General features: G+C 41.4%; 1 protein-coding gene across 1 annotated transcript in view; it reads left to right on the forward strand.

Moving 5' to 3' along the window:
- Nucleotides 1-17,508, forward strand: part of LOC137379708 (A disintegrin and metalloproteinase with thrombospondin motifs 20-like) — a 603,896-nt gene that overhangs the window by 515,888 nt on the left and 70,500 nt on the right. The window contains exon 29 of the mRNA XM_068050948.1: nt 2,709-2,876. Coding sequence (XP_067907049.1) covers nt 2,709-2,876 — 168 coding nt within the window. The remainder of the gene's footprint in view (nt 1-2,708; nt 2,877-17,508) is intronic.

Raw genomic sequence — 17,508 nt, forward strand, 5'->3', positions numbered from 1 at the left:
GCCCTCCCGGTGTCGGGGTCTGTGGCGAGCCACTGCTGGAACGATCATCTGACCCCCCTCACCCCTGCCATGGAGCCCGATATCGGGAGCTTTGTAAAATCATTATGTGAGTAATTGTAAATGGAACTGAACAGTGCAGTCATCATCAGACATCTCCACTGCTGACCTTATGATGGAGGGCATGTTATTCATGAAGTAGCTGAAGATGGTTGGGTTTAGCTTCCTGCCATGAGGAACTCCTGCAGTGATGTCCTTGGGCTGACATGATTGGCCTGCAACAACCTCAACCATCTTCCTTTCTGCTGGATATAACTACAGTCAGTGAAGAGTTTTCCCTCCAATCCCCATTAACTTCAATTACTCATTGTAATGAGTACTCATTGGTGCCGCACTCAGCCAAATGCTGCCTTGATGTCAAGGGCAGTCACTGTCACCTCAGCTCGAGTTCAGCTCTTTTGTCCATGTGTTATGACCAGGTGAGAAAGGGGTCTAGGGTTCCCTCTCAGCCTTCACCTGGTCTTACTGTAACAGGGTTTAATTTTAAACGCATCCCTTTTTTTTAAGCACCTCCTTAGTGAATCCTTGTTTACCAACTTCCAATTATAAGGTAACGAAACTAGCCAAACAGGTTTGAGCGAACTCGAAGAATAGTAACCTAAACCAAACAGGTTTTCTTAGGTTTAAAGAAAAAAGGTTGAACTTATTAAACTTAAACTCTAATTCGGTTAACGCCGATGGATACGCGACGCACCCACGCTAGCATGCATATGCGATACACACATGCAGATAGAGACAGAAAAGAGCAGAAGAAATAAAATGGAAAAGTTTGAGGCAATATCTGAAGATGGTTTTGGTTACTGTTCTTTGAGCTTGCTATAGAGTCCTTGATTGTAGGTAGAACAAAGAACAAAGAAAATTACAGCACAGGAACAGGCCCTTCGGCCCTCCAAGCCTGCGCTGATCCAGATCCTCTATCTAAACCTGTCGCCTATTTTCTAATGGTCTGTATCTCTTTGCTTCCTGCCCATTCATGTATCTGTCTAGATACATCATAAAAGACACTATCGTGCCCGCGTCTACCACCTCCGCTGGCAACGCGTTCCAGGCACCCACCACCCTCTGCGTAAAGAACTTTCCACGCATATCCCCCCTAAACTTTTCCCCTCTCACTTTGAACTCGTGACCCCTAGTAATTGAAGCCCCCACTCTGGGAAAAAGCTTCTTGCTATCCACCCTGTCTATGCCTCTCATGATTTTGTACACCTCAATCAGGTCCCCCCTCAACCTCCGTCTTTCTAATGAAAATAATCCTAATCTACTCAACCTCTCTTCATAGCTAGCGCCCTCCATACCAGGCAACATCCTGGTGAACCTCCTCTGCACCCTCTCCAAAGCATCTACATCCTTTTGGTAATGTGGTGACCAGAACTGCACGCAGTATTCCAAATGTGGCCGAACCAAAGTCTTATACAACTGTAACATGACCTGCCAACTCTCGTACTCAATACCCCTTCCGATGAAGGAAAGCATGCCGTATGCCTTCTTGACCACTCTATTGACCTGCGTTGCCACCTTCAGGGAACAATGGACCTGAACACCCAAATCTCCTAGTACATCAATTTTCCCCAGGACTTTTCCATTTATTGTATAGTTCACTCTTGAATTGGATCTTCCAAAATGCATCACCTCGCATTTGCCCGGATTGAACTCCATCTGCCATTTCTCTGCCCAACTCTCCAATCTATCTATATTCTGCTGTATTCTCTGACAGTCCCCTTCACTATCTGCTACTCCACCAATCTTAGTGTTGTCTGCAAACCTGCTAATCAGACCACCTATACTTTCCTCCAAATCATTTATGTATATCACAAACAACAGTGGTCCCAGCACGGATCCCTGTGGAACACCACTGGTCACACGTCTCCATTTTGAGAAACTCCCTTCCACTGCTACTCTCTGTCTCCTGTTGCCCAGCCAGTTCTTTATCCATCTAGCAATACACCCTGGACCCCATGCGACTTCACTTTCTCCATCAACCTACCATGGGGTAGGTCTTGCTTTTCGTTGAAAGCACTGTCAATGACATTATCCATCACTTTGCTGATGATGGAGAGTAGGCTGATGGGGCAGTAATTGATAGGATTGGATTTGTCGTGCTTTCTGTGGACAGGACATACCTGAGCGATTTTGCACTTGTTGGGTATATGTCTGAGTTGTAGCTGTACTGTAACAATTTGGCTCGAGGTGTGACTGGTTAAGAAGCACAAGTCTTCAGTACTGCAGCTGGGATGTTGTCGGGGCCCATCGCCTTTGCTATATCTAGTGCACTCAGCCATTTCTTGATACCACGGGAAATGAATTGACTGGGTATCTGTGACGCTGGGGCTCCCAGGAGGAGACTGAGATGAATCAACCACGTGGCACTTCTGGATAAAGATAGTTGCAAATGCTTCAGCCTTGTCTTTTGAAATTACTGTGTATTAATGTGATATAAAATGCCATAATATACCTTCCAGCAGACATTTATTTTCTCACTCCATTCCAAATACTTTGTACCTTCATTACAGACATGGAAGACAAATACACTTGTTGACTTTTCTAATCTGCTTTCCATGGCTTTTTGTTTTCTTGCAGTTAGTTAGACACAAAATCTGAAGAAATGTATAACTAAAGGTTGTTAGAATTTAACCTCTGTGTTTTATTCCTAGTGTTCTGTATCCTGTGGAAAGGGCACCAAGCAGCGGGATGTCTATTGTATTGACATGGAGCATATAGCTGTAGACAACAAGTACTGCGAGCACTTAAAGAAGCCTCGAATATATAAGCAGTGCAGGGCAGGTCGATGCCCAGGCTGGAAAGCCACTCAATGGAAGGAGGTATGATCTAGTGCAATTCTGAATCTTTCTTTATTCCCTCTCTGATGAAAAATTATTAGTCATTTCTTTTAAATTTTGACACAAGAATGCATCTGAATTTCCTAATGTTGTACATAAGGTAGTATACTAAAAGTATTTAGTTCATAATCATACACATTTTTCATGCTGCGTAATTTTATTGAGTATTACAAAGGTGCCCGCTTCCTTTGAAACTGATCCACTGATATAGTTCACTTTGTTATCTTTTAACCTTTATTTTACCTCTACGTTCATTCCTTCAACCAGAAGTGTAGGACAATCTTGGCTATTGGCTTCTCAGCAACTATCGTCAATGCTACTCTACATTGGCTGAAAGGAATTGAACTTTGAAGAAAGCTTCCTCTGAATTTACTAGTTTACTTTAATCAACTTTTCCCCTCTCCAGAGATGGCTCACTCCATCAAGTGTTGTGATCAGATTTGACTAAATATTTTCATTGGAGGGTAATCAAATTCAATTCAATTTAAGCCTGGCTGCCAGTGAGGCATTTCAGTACTTGACTGCTGTAACTATGATATAATCTGTATTTAAATATTTTCCAAGAATTTCAAACACTTTAAATCCTCAAAATCGGCATGGCCCACTCTAGTTTACAAGATACTTTTAGATGAGGAAGGCTACTCAGCTCACCTTAATTCATTCATCTAGAAATGTTCTACACTCCTCCACAACCCCTACCTCAATTTATATCAATCCCAAAATTACCTTTTACTAATTTAAACCTGTGGCACCTTGTCCTGCTCCCACAGCTCAATTTAAAATGTTTTCCCGTATTGTTTACTATCTTATATACCTCTATAATATCACATCTTAGATGCTTCCTTTCCAGGCTGAAGGTCCAGGTTTCTCCAGCCATTCATCATAATTCATACCCTTTACATGCAGGAACAGCAGTAAAATACAACTCATGAGGAAGTTGCGACCAAATGTTATAGTGCTCTAGTCAGAACACATCATAGGTCTTCTGGTCGATTCTGATCACTGTGACGCACACATAAGAAAAGCCAATCAATGCTTAAAATGAAAAGTAATTATGAACAATAGTCAAAAGAAAAAAATCATAATAATACATTTTTATTGACATTGCAATGCAACCTATCTTTCATCAATTCCTGATCAGTAAGTGATGTGAAAACTGTCTTAAATGCAGGAAAATTACAATCACCATTGATTTTAATGGGGAGGGGGTGGGGTGGTGCAGAACTATGATAATTACCTTCTATTTTTAGCCAAGGGTAAAGGCAGAGAGGCACACAAGTACATTCCTCTTTTTGCATCGTTCAAGGGCTATTACAATGGCATGAGTTCCCAGGAAAATCTAAGCCGATAGTTACAGTTTATAGGAGAAGAAAATTGCCATTAGACTCAACTTAGCTTTGAAAAATTAACAATGGGTTTCAGCTTTTATTAGTGATGGTGAAGACGAGCAATGACTGTGGTTGGTCATTTCTCCTGACAGATAATTGAGTGGTGTTAAGTTTTATTCACCTGTTAAATGATTTGCATGTTTGCTGCATCTCCTGTACTATTCTTTTCAGTTTTGCTACTGTCCTGCATCGTGTGGGCCTTTTACCATAACTTAAAGTTGAAAAACCTAAATGTACTCCTATTTGTGCTTTTGAGAAAATAACCATGACCAGGATTTTAACCTTGGCAGACGGGAGCAGTCCACCAACTGAAAAATCAGTGGCGAACCCGCTTCCACCTGGCCTGGGGATCTGACCCGCATTTTGCGGGTCCCCAGCCTTTAAGTGTTCTGAGGCGGGACTTCCACCTGCTTGCGGCAGGAAGTCCTGCCCGATAGAGCTGCCGGGAGCAGTGGCGACTGCTGGGACTGCAGCCCAGCCTCGTGAGGAAGATGTCAGGGAACCTTAGAACCAAGGTAAGTTTTTATTGCCTCATCGGGGTTGATTGGTCGGGCCCTGGCGAGGCAAGGGTGGTTGATTGGGGGGACGGGGAGCATGTTGGGTGCTGGGGATGGTTGGGGCAGTAGGGGCGGCCCTCCATCGGGCACAGGGTGCCTGATCATGAGGGGCCTCCACCCCCAGGCCGTCAAAGAGCCCCCTGCTTTTAATAGGCGGCTTTTCTAGGCCATGGGCCACCGGCTTGACATGGGTAAAATCCCCGTGGCAGTGGACGAAGACCCTTAAGTGCCCTGAGTAAAATGGTGGCGGAGGCAGGAGCTGGGCGGGAAGGGCACCTCGAGCCTCCCCGCTCCATTTTACGCCCCACCACATTCCCGCTCTTTGTGGGGGGGGGGGGGGGCGTAAAATTCCAGCCCATGTCTTCACTTTGTTCTCACTGATCTAGCTGAGATCAGGAATTTACTGTGAGAATGGGAGGAATTGCAAAGGAAAACCTGCTTCTTAACTATGTATCCTAAGTACACTTATGCCAGTAACCTATATCATCAACACCCTAAACAATGTAATCACTTCACTGTACAGTTGGAATTTATAAGCATTTTAACATTTATAGGCTTCCTACTTAAATGTGAATTTTCTCTGTGCCTGGTTTTGTTTTTTCTCTCCATTTAGTAATGGTTCTGCTAAGACTGACCTTCCTTTTATTCTACAGTTGGTAGCTGACATTTCATAATGCAAGTTCGCACTGACAAGTTGTTCTGTCTGGTCATATAGCATTATTTTAATGAGCATTTTGAAGTGGTTCAATAATAGTTCTTCCCACCCATCAAAGAAAAAGGATTCACTATTCTTCTATTATCCATTTGTTGTGTTGAACACAATCACGTTTTATTCTCATCTAATGTACTGTTATATTCAGCCTTCTTGATTTGTTACTGGTTCAATCACAGCAGTTTTTAATTTAATTTTTGTGTTGAGTTTTTCATTAATTTACTAACTAACCTGTACTAGGGCTTGTTGCCAATTCAGCCACTAAGAAAGTAATACTAAAATTCATTAATATAATGTAAACATTCACACATTTATAATAACCAGGTTTGGAATCAATTTGGTTCCAGTTGGCTTCTTGGTTGTGCTTTAATCCCACTATACTGTTCAAAGGGATTCCATTTCTAATCTAAAATTGCATACTTCCCCCAACCTCCGGTGAGCTAGCCTTTTCTAATTTAATTAAGTCTAGCCACTGCTGTTTAAGAGGTGATTCTGGTGACCTTCAGTCTTCAGAAAGGAGAGGCGTATCGTGTGCTTTATGATCTCAGAGGCTCCCAATTGGGAGGCTCCCCATAAGGGACCCACCAACCCAAAGGCATAGGTAGGAGAAGAGGGAAGGGGCAGCTCTATCTTGGCTGAAGCTCATAAAATATCTACCATCTCATGACAAGAGCAATTGAAGCATTCCCAGAGCATATGTAGAATGGAGCGTAGGATATCTTGCAATCGAATGAACTGTACTGAGGAGTCATTGTTGAATAAATTAGAGATGATAGGGTATAGTTCAGTTTTGATAGAGTCGAAAAACTGGGATAGCAAACTGGCCACATTGTTGCACAAGTCAGCCAATAATGGAAAGGAAATTGTGTAGGGTATATAATGGAAAGTCCTAATGAAGTTGCAAGTCATCCTCAAAGACTTGAGAAACTGAGTTGTCCATCAAATCTAGCTGCAGTTTGCATCACCAGCTGATGATCCTGCATGTCTGTTGCATTCTGTCAGTGGGCCATTTGCTATTGTTTTGGAGACTACCTTAAAAAAAAGCTAGGGTAACAAAATCAGGTTTTAATTGAGCTTAACTAGTAAAGAGGCAAAGTGAGCTTATTTTAAAACGGAATCTTTCCTCAATAGTTGATCTAGGCTTGTTGATAGAACAGTTCATGATCAAACAGCTTGGGTAGAATGTTCCAAATCTGTACTACTGTTTCCAACTCCCTGGGAAAAGACATGTCACATATAAAGTACTGTTTAATTAGGACGTAACATATACTGTTCAATCTTGTGCTTTGAAAAGCTTTTGAAGCCGCTAAGTAGTCTTCAATGGAGGAGTGTTGAGGAGGGGAAAAGCTACTAAGTCCTTGAGCCTCTCAGATCAGTGCCAGATGTTTTGGATTCTACCTTTAAGTGTCAAATAATGAAGCTGATCCATCCTTTTATGAACTGCTTAACATGCTTTGAGTTTCTGAGTTGTGCAGGATTTTAAAAAATTTTCCTGAAAGCTTTTAATCAGTTGAGTTATTCCTGATGAAACCAGCACATGTAAAAACAAACTCCCCAGAAATTACCATTGTGTGTATTCCCTTCTGATCTTGGATCATAATCTCTCTAATTCAATTCGTTCCTATTTAAATTTCAGCAGGTCTCATATAATACCCATAAGTACTTGTCTACTTGCAAAAACATAGTTGGTCTTTGAAAATTTTATTGCACTTGAGAGAACAGCTGGAACTGTAAATATTACAAGCATTTAGATATTGTTACGACCAGGTGAGAAAGGTGTCCAGTGTTCTTTCTCAGCCTTCACCTGATCTTATTGTAACAGGATTTAATTTTTAAACACACTGTGTTTTGAGCTCCCCCTTTGGTGAATTCTTGTTCACCGCTTTCCAATTATAAGGCAAAGAAACTAGCACAACCAGGTTTTCTCAGGTTTAAAGAAGAAAAGAAGAAACGCTAGCATGCATACGCGATATTTACATGCAAATAGAGACAGAAAAGAGCAGAAGAAAAATAGTGGAGAGATTTGAGGCAATCTCTGAAGAGGTTTTTTTTTACTGTGCTTCAAGCTCGCTGTAGAGTCCTTGATTGTAGGAAGTCTTGCTTTTCGTTGGGGCCCAGTATTCTTCTTAAACCTTGTTCACTGTAGGAGACTTTTCTCTCTTGGGGTTCATGTGTCTTCAATGGTTTCCGAAGCTGCTGAGAGCGAGATGAAAGCAGACAGGAGAGAGGTCTTTTCAGTCCAGGAGCAAACAGCTTTCGGAGTTTTAAAGCTCTGTGGCAAGTTCAAATTCAAAAACTCCAACAGCCTGTTAGTTATGTGACTAAACTGATCTGACCAGGTCATCTGTGTATTGGGGAAGCAGGGACTGGGTCAAAGAACAAAGAGAACAAAGAAAATTACAGCACAGGAACAGGCCCTTCGGCCCTCCAAGCCTGCGCCGATCCAGATCCTCTATCTAAACATGTCGCCTATTTTCTGAGGGTCTGTATCTCCTTGCTTCCTGCCCATTCATGTATCTGTCTAGATACATCTTAAATGACGCTATCGTGCCCGCGTCTACCACCTCCGCTGGCAACGCATTCCAGGCACCCACCACCCTCTGCGTAAAGAACTTTCCACGCATATCCCCCCTAAACTTTTCCCCTCTCACTTTGAACTCGTGACCCCTAGTAATTGAATACCCCACTCTGGGAAAAAGCTTCTTGCTATCCACCCTGTCTATACCTCTCATGATTTTGTACACCTCAATCAGGTCCCCCCTCAACCTCCGTCTTTCTAATGAAAATAATCCTAATCTACTCAACCTCTCTTCATAGCTAGCGCCCTCCATACCAGGCAACATCCTGGTGAACCTCCTCTGCACCCTCTCCAAAGCATCCACATCCTTTTGGTAATGTGGCGACCAGAACTGCACGCAGTATTCCAAATGTGGCCGAACCAAAGTCCTATACAACTGTAACATGACCTGCCAACTCTTGTACTCAATACCCCGTCCGATGAAGGAAAGCATCCCGTATGCCTTCTTGTCCACTCTATTGACCTGCGTTGCCACCTTCAGGGAACAATGGACCTGAACACCCAAATCTCTCTGGACATCAATTTTCCCCAGGACTTTTCCATTTATTGTATAGTTCACTCTTGAATTGGATCTTCCAAAATGCATCACCTCGCATTTGCCCGGATTGAACTCCATCTGCCATTTCTCTGCCCAACTCTCCAATCTATCTATATTCTGCTGTATTCTCTGACAGTCCCCTTCACTATCTGCTACTCCACCAATCTTAGTGTCGTCTGCAAACTTGCTAATCAGACCACCTATACTTTCCTCCAAATCATTTATGTATATCACAAACAACAGTGGTCCCAGCACGGATCCCAGTGGAACACCACTGGTCACACGTCTCCATTTTGAGAAACTCCCTTCCACTACTACTCTCTGTCTCCTGTTGCCCAGTCAGTTCTTTATCCATCTAGCTAGTACACCCTGGACCCCATGCAACTTCACTTTCTCCATCAGCCTGCCATGGGGAACCTTATCAAACGCCTTACTGAAGTGCATGTATATGACATCTACAGCCCTTCCCTCATCAATCAACTTTGTCACTTCCTCAAAGAATTCTATTAAGTTGGTAAGACATGACCTTCCCTGCACAAAACCATGTTGCCTATCACTGATAAGCTCATTTTCTTCCAAATGGGAATAGATCCTATCCCTCAGTATCTTCTCCAGCAGCTTCCCTACCACTGACGTCAGACTCACCGGTCTATAATTACCTAGATTTTCCCTGCTACCCTTCTTAAACAAGGGGACAACATTAGCAATTCTCCAGTCCTCCGGGACCTCACCCGTGTTTAAGGATGCTGCAAAGATATCTGTTCAGGCCCCAGCTATTTCCTCTCTCGCTTCCCTCAGTAACCTGGGATAGATCCCATCCGGACCTGGGGACTTGTCCACCTTAATGCCTTTTAGAATACCCAACACTTCCTCCCTCCTTATGCCGACTTGACCTAGAGTAATCAAACATCTGTCCCTAACCTCAACATCCGTCATGTCCCTCTCCTCGGTGAATACCGATGCAAAGTACTCGTTTAAAATCTCACCCATTTTCTCTGACTCCATGCATAACTTTCCTCCTTTGTCCTTGAGTGGGCCAATCCTTTCTCTAGTTACCCTCTTGCTCCTTATGTATGAATAAAAGGCTTTGGGATTTTCCTTAACCCTGTTTACTAAAGATATTTCATGACCCCTTTTAGCCCTCTTAATTCCTTGTTTCAGATCCTTTGTTCCAACACTGTCTGCTAGTATGCAGAAAAAGTCTTTCCGGCAAGAGGGGCCTGGCAATTCCTTGTGATAAGCCCTCTTTTCTTCCCAGCAACAATTTTAAGTTTTAATATTCATGTGGCGAAATATGTGTCTCATTGTTGGCAGGTGGGGGCCTGCACGACAATATGATCACATATATGAAGAGGTTGGTTGGCTCATGATGATAGAGTTTATGGACTGTATCACTCCCCTTAAAAACATTTCAGTAGTGACGATTGAACATGTCATTCATTCAAGATGTAGGACCCATTTCCTTCTTGGTTTGGCGAGGTGAAGTTGTAGCAAATAATTATATAAAACTGAGTCGTGTGGCTTGGACAAGTTGAAAATATGTCCCCTTCCCAAATACATCAGCCCAAAGGTCAATGGTGCAAGATGGACTCTTGCTCAATCGCCTCTTTTTAACTGATTCATAAAAATGACATTGGGTTGCCCCAGCAAAACTAATTTGAATGGGGGCACAACTAATAAAAGAATTGAATCAAAGTCCAACTTCAACAGAATCAAAAGGGAACTTATTAAACTAAATCGTAATATTACTGAGTGTGTTTATTAGAAATTCTATTCCCTGCAGTGGCCATCAGTCAAAGAAGGTCTTTGGCACACCGATGGGCACTGCATGCTCTCTCTCCATGGCTACCTGGGCACGAACCCAGTTCCACATGCAGCTAATTTATTTTTTTACTAATTATGTTGCTTTAAGTAGCTCCACTGCTGCAGAAGCACTGTTCATTTTGAGGAGATAGGGCGTTAGTGGTTTTCATTATCTCTGTAGAACCTGAAGTGAACCCATATTTAAAATTGAAATAAAGAAAATGTTTGGAGTTTTAAAAAAATACTGAAAGTGCCCAGCAGATCTGGCAGTGTCAAAATTAAAACCGTTTCAGGTGAGACCTGTCATCAGAACAGACTGAACCAACAGAATGTCTGTCAATTTGATGCCTCAGAGAAGTGTTGAATCTTGAGGCAAACTTTGACTTTGAATTCTGTGGAGCTACCATCGGTCTAATGGTATAACTTGGGCAGGGACCAGCAGAAATTCAAGAGAAAGGGCATGGAAGGTCATTTATAACTATTTCTGGGGGGTTTTTTCAGATTATGGTGGGAGACCAGTGGTTGTCTCAGTTTCTGGGCCATTTATTTTGGGTGTAGAGAGGGTGTGGAACACATCTGTGTGTTCCCCAGACTGGTACTGTTAAATGACAAGTGCCTTCTTTCAACAGTCTGAAATGCTGTTCCGTAGAACCCAAGAATAGCTCATTTTACATAGTCAGATTTAGTGGAAATTTGGTCTGATGATATTGGTTAAGGGGCACCCCACAAAGTGTGATGTCAAGTTGTTATTGAGTTTTGTACCGTTCTTGTTTATCTATTTAAAAGCCTGTGGATAGTAGACCACACAATGGAACTCAGGCACAATAGGTTTGCGCAATTTTCTACAAAAATTTAGATCCTTTCAAACTTACTTGTACAAATAGTTCCTGCACTTAAGTGTCAAATTGTACAATCTGTCTCCCTTGCTAGTGTCATATACTCCTCTTCTAGATATGCTATCAGGAGGGTTATGACAATGTAGCTTACTTGGTCTCATTGCCTTAGCACCTAGCCTGTGCTTAACACTGCGTCTAATAGCCCAGCACCTCTCGATTTAGCCTGGGTGAAAATGTCAACTGAACTGGGATTTAAAACCAGGTGTCCAGTTCTTTGCCACACTGTATTAAATCAGAGCTATAGACTACCTCAGAGCAATGCAATTATGAGGTCAGCAAAGCCCTGGTGAATTGAAAGCCTAAGAAAGTCAAGAATCCATAACTTTGTTCAATGGGGGATAGGCTGTTGTACTGTGCAGGACACATCGGTCACATAAACAGATTAGAGCCAAGGAAATGTCAGCCAACTCAACAGAAAGTGCATTTGGAAAAGTACAGTTGCACTAATATTATACAAATGAATAATCCAAACTTTAAATTGAGGAATTTATCCTTTAGGAAGAAATCTTTGCTCTGTGCATGGTGTATCCTTCACAAACTGAGAGATGCCTCTGGAGGTGATCATACCTCTTTCCTACTATTACAAAATGAATTAATTTCTTCACTTTCAGTCAAATGTCCTTAATTGTCTAGTTAAAGCAGATGAGAAAATGCAGATCAGAAATAAAAAGTTGTCACTATTTCTCTTATCTCTTCAGAATTGAAATTGTTACTTTATTTGATTGGTAAGAAAAAAAATGTTTTAAAAATGGTGATGAGAAAAAATGAATGCTAGAAAACTGAAATAAAAGTAGAAACTGCTGGAATTGCACATCATTTCCACCAGCATCTGAAAGGAGAAACAGCTGGTTAGCATTTTCAGTGAAGGCCCATTTTCAGACTAAACAAAGAAAAACAAACTGAAGAAGTCCATTGTAAAGTAGCAAGGCTGATTGAGTGCACATTACAGCATCGTTATTTCCAAAGGGCAGGCAACAGAACTGCTGCCAACAGCTTTGTAAAACACTGCCACGAGGGCTGCATTATTAAAATCACAAAGTTCTATAGAAAGCAAATAACAAAGGTATTTTGCATTATTGGAAACACAGCAGCTCCTTCCCACTTAATCTGTTGGGAATGCATTTTGCATAATTAATTTTGAAACCAGATTATGAAAAAACGACGTGCTGATGGATGATTATATTATATTTGTAGAACATGAACTGAAGCAATTACAGAACCTGCTTGCCTTCGGTTTATTGCATTGCATTTAAAACAGGGCTTTTTAGCAATAGGAGAAGACAATTTTGTTAAACTAACTTGCTCCTTTTCATTGATCAATTCCATATTTCATCATATTACTCAATTCCTCTCATTGATCCTTCTGAATTCTTTTCGAGGAAATGGATTAATATAAAATATACAAAAGCATTCTAAAGCCTGTAACTTTGCAATGCTTTGTAGTTGAGTGGACATATTCTGTCCCTTTCAGTATTGCGAGTACAGCTGTTTATAAATTGAAAGGTATCTTCATTCCAATTGGAAGGGTCAGGTAGTGATATGGGACAGGCTCAAATCTCTGCGGTATCGATGGGTACCTATCAGCACTGGAGGATTTACCGTGGAATTTGCTGGAGATATGATCTAACTAAATAGGAAAGACACAGCGAAGATGTGGACTTGTCTTTGCACTGCTTGATCCTTCTGTATTTTACTGATGAAATAACACGAGTTTAAAATGTCTCAAACAAATCTTGGCCAATTTTGAAGCATAGCCCATCTTCGAAGGTATTCCATCGGCTTAATTGAGAGTCTTGCTACCTATATAATTGCAATTTAACATTTATGACATCAAAAAAGAACATTTTTGTAATAGATTTTAAACTTAATGGTCAGTAGAGCATGTTCTCCTCGTATTAATAACGTGCAATCCCGAGTATCTACTTGAACCATCCAGATTCACGACAGAAAATTAAATCCACTAATTCTCCCCCATGGCATGCACACATCCATGAATTCAAAATCATAGCACAGTAGATGCATGACATTCCCATTGCTAGTTTTACAACATCACTGGCAGAGTTTCAATTTTTTTTATGTTCAAGGGATGTAGCATCACTGACTAGGCCAGCATTTATTGTCCATCCCTAATTGCCCTTGAGAAACTGAGTGGCTTGTTGGGCCATTTCAGAGTCCATCACATTACTGTGGGTCTGGAGTCATATATAAGCCAGACTAGGTAAGGTCTGTCATGGTGAGATTCGAACCCATGTCCCCAGATCCTTAGCCTGGGTCTCTGGATTACTAGTCCAGTGATATTACCACTATGCCACAGCCTCCCCTTCAGATTTAGGCTCCATGCTATACCTGTATGAAACTTAATCTGGCATTGGATGTGAGGACTTGGGCAGATTGTCTTTCATCAGTAGAATTAAGTGTTGTTGACAAAAATTAGCAAAACAGAAAATGGAGGCTTAGATGGTATTCATTAAATTTCATGTCAAGAAAGAAACTAGGTTCCTTTTTCAGAAAACAAAAGCTGTTCAACATAACTATCAAAATGCAATGTCCAGAATCTTAATTTTTTTCTATTTTAACCTTTATCATAAATATTATCAGTCAAACAGACAAACTGGATGAAGACAACCTTCTTGGAAAGGTTCTGTTCAGTCGGTGTAGATCTTAAACGGAAAATATGAAGCCTAAGAGTTGTGTGCCACTATAGCTGTAAAGAGTGTTACAGCCACGTGGTTCGTTGTGGGTGGTTCCCATTGTTCAACTCTCCACCTAACCGCAGCAAGTGTGTTTTGTTATTAGAGTTTAACCCCTTGGTGTGTATATTTTTAAAATAAACAGACAGCGACAGGTTTTCTTGTAGGTTGAAAAAAACAGAAAATCAATTGTTTATTCATCAATACGCCTCATCCGGAAATTGTTGCAACCGCATCCGCTCAAGCATTTGCTCACTCACACACGCACAAGAAGAGACAGATAGAGAAGGGAAAAAAGGGAAAATGTTTTTAGTGGGGGGAGGTCAGGATAAACCCGTTGAATTCGCTTGGAAATCAAGTTCTCGATGGGTGCAGGCCTGAAACGATTGCAGATTTTTCTCTTGATTGAAAGTCTAAATGAAGACGGTGGATCGCTTCGAGTTCACTGCTGTCTCGTGTCAATGTAGGATGCTACAGCAGGGCACGTGCCTTCTGGCTTGCTGGAAAACAACTGCTGGATATTGCTGTTTCTCTTTCTCTCTGGAGTCCCTGTCTCTGGGCTATCTTTTTAAAGGTAAAGCTGTATTACTTCTTACCTCCTGATAGGAGATGCTCAGGTCTCTTCCCCATGGTGATCGCACAATGGCCTAAGACGTGGCTACTTCACACCTTCGATTTTTCAGAAGAAGAAGGGCGGCACAGTGGCGCAGTGGTTAGCACTGCAGCCTCACAGCTCCAGCGACCCGGGTTCAATTCTGGGTACTGCCTGTGTGGAGTTTGCAAGTTCTCCCTGTGTCTGCGTGGGTTTTCTCCGGGTGCTCCGGTTTCCTCCCACAAGCCAAAAGACTTGCAGGTTGCTAGGTAAATTGGCCATTATAAATTGCCCCTGGTATAGGTAGGTGGTAGGGAAATATAGGGACAGGTGGGGATGTGGTAGGCATATGGGATTAGTGTAGGATTAGTATAAATGGGTGATTGATGGTCGGCACAGACTTGGTGGGCCGAAGGGCCTGTTTCAGTGCTGTATCTCTCTGAAAAAAAAAGACATTCAATTCTGGAATGTTTTAGCATGGGTGTAGGATGGCTTCAGTTGACACCTCTTAGCATTGAAGTTTTGTCCTTTGTCCTTGTCAGACAGTTTCAATACACAAAGACCAAGATTTTTTCTTTGGTGGCCATTTTGGATGGATTGTTCACTTTTTAAAATAAGGGTTAATTTTTTAAAAGACAAAGTCAGTTTTTATAACTTTTCAGAGTTTGTTCCTGATGGTTGTATCATCACACTTCTGGTGTGCATGACGAGCTATGGAAAAGTTCACATTTATTGTATTTACTTCTTAATATACTTTGATAAAAACAAAATATTCAGAAGTATCCCTGCTCCCTGCCTTATTTTGTTTGTATATTGTCTCTTGCCTTTGTTTTTCTGCCACCCACAACTGTTTGAAAGGGCAATCAATCTTGGAAACTGTGCTTCATCACATGAGGACATTATGGCCATGAATCCATTGCTTAAAAAATTGTGTTGAATGGAACTAGAGCAAGTGATCTGGCATAGACTCATGTCCAATGAATGTTCAGACTTCCTGCAGGTTGCTGCTTGAGTACCGCAATTCTGCATTAAAAAGTGCTCGAGATAGTGAAATGCTGGGCTTCAAACCATAACAAATCATTTGTCTTGAACACAACATATGAGCATAAAGAGCTCCTGAACAAAAAGGGCCATTAAAGCCATCAAGCTAATTCTTTTCAGTCTGTGTAAAAGTTTCCCCATTGTGACTTCTACCAAACTTAGTCAACCTCTTGAAAGCACCCAAAAGCAGGACATCACCCCAGCAATGATACTCCAGAAATGACACTATTTGAGCATCATCTTATCCTTGCAGTCTTCCATCAATTTCTTAAAAGGTTGCTTATTTGGAGCTATTCCTAAAAGAAAGAGGTAATGTGCTTGTTAAGATGAAGAATATTAGAGCTGAAGAATAGAATGCTTTCTCATTTGAAGCAGCTCCTATCAGTGAAATTCCCTATAATTTTTCCCCACTGATATGCCTTGGCCCCAACCATAGTCCAACACCCTGTAATGCATCAGTGTGATGTTTCCATATCCATCACCACATATCCTTACAACTATTCTGAACAATAGTGCTGATAATTACAACAAGTTGCATTTATTCAGTACCTTTAACCTAGTAAAAACATTCCAGGGTGTATCACTGGAGCATTCTCGGACAACATTTGACACCAAGCCACCTAAAAGAGATATTATCACAGATGACCAAAAGCTTGGTCAAAGAGGTAGGTTTTCAAGTTGCTACTATAAGCCGTATTATACCATACGCTCCTGTCACCAGGAATTTTGCCAATACTGCCCAGCATAATTTCAATTTATCTACTGAGAAACCAGAGTGTCATCCCATGACCTGTGTTGGATTCAAACTTAAGTCCCAGACCTGAGAGGACAATATGCTGAGGCACTATGTCATTTAGTTCCCTTAGCAAGCTCTTAGTTTATGTAGCATTACTCTGGGAATTTATTTTACACAGCCACTATTCTGTGGGGATGAATTTTTCTAAAAGCAAATTAAGTAATCAATCGCAGTATTAATTTTATGCCTAGCTTTGTAATTACAGTGTAATTTTTTAAAATTTATATTGCCCAGTAATTTTGTTGTAGTTCTCTGAAAACTCCCTAGTAACTAACTCCTTGCACTTTTGAAGGAGATTGCCAAAAATGACCACAAAATTTGAAAAGTAGCAACAACAATGAGTAATACTGCATTATAATCTGTTTTGACTTGCAATGAAATGTCTATTGTAATATAAATGTGCAGTAGCACTGAAGCTGTATCTTAGGTGTCAACCTTGGCTTAAGTGGTCGCCCCTGAATCACAAGGGTTCAGGTCACACAGCAGAGATTTCAGCATTAAATGTAAACTGGTTCCAAACTGAGCCAGTGCTGCATTGTTGGAGGTGCCATATTTTGGAGGAAACATGAAATCGAGGTCCTGTCTGCCCTTCCAGGTAACCATAAAAGATTCCATGGAACTACTTCGACAATGAGCTGCAGAATTCTCCCTGGTGTCCTGGCCAACATTTATACCTCAACCAATATCACTTAAATCAGATGATCTGGTCACTAACACAAGGCTATTCGTGGGACTTTGCTGTGTGTATATTGGCTGCCACATTTCCTAGGTTACAACAGTGACAATACTTCAAAAAATACTGACACACGAGGCAGAATTCTGCGGTTGTTGGAAATCTGAAATATAAACAGAAAATGCTGGAAATACTCAGCAGACCAGGCAGCGTCTGTGGAGAAAGAAACAGCGTTCACTTTTCATGTTGATGACCTTTTGTTAGAACAGTTCTGGTGAAAGGTCACGGACCTGAAATGTTAACTCTCATTCTCTACAGATGCTGCCTGACCGGCTGAGTATTTCCAGCAT

Source organism: Heterodontus francisci, chromosome 18, assembly GCF_036365525.1.
Source record: "Heterodontus francisci isolate sHetFra1 chromosome 18, sHetFra1.hap1, whole genome shotgun sequence".
In the NCBI taxonomy this organism is placed as follows: domain Eukaryota; kingdom Metazoa; phylum Chordata; class Chondrichthyes; order Heterodontiformes; family Heterodontidae; genus Heterodontus; species Heterodontus francisci.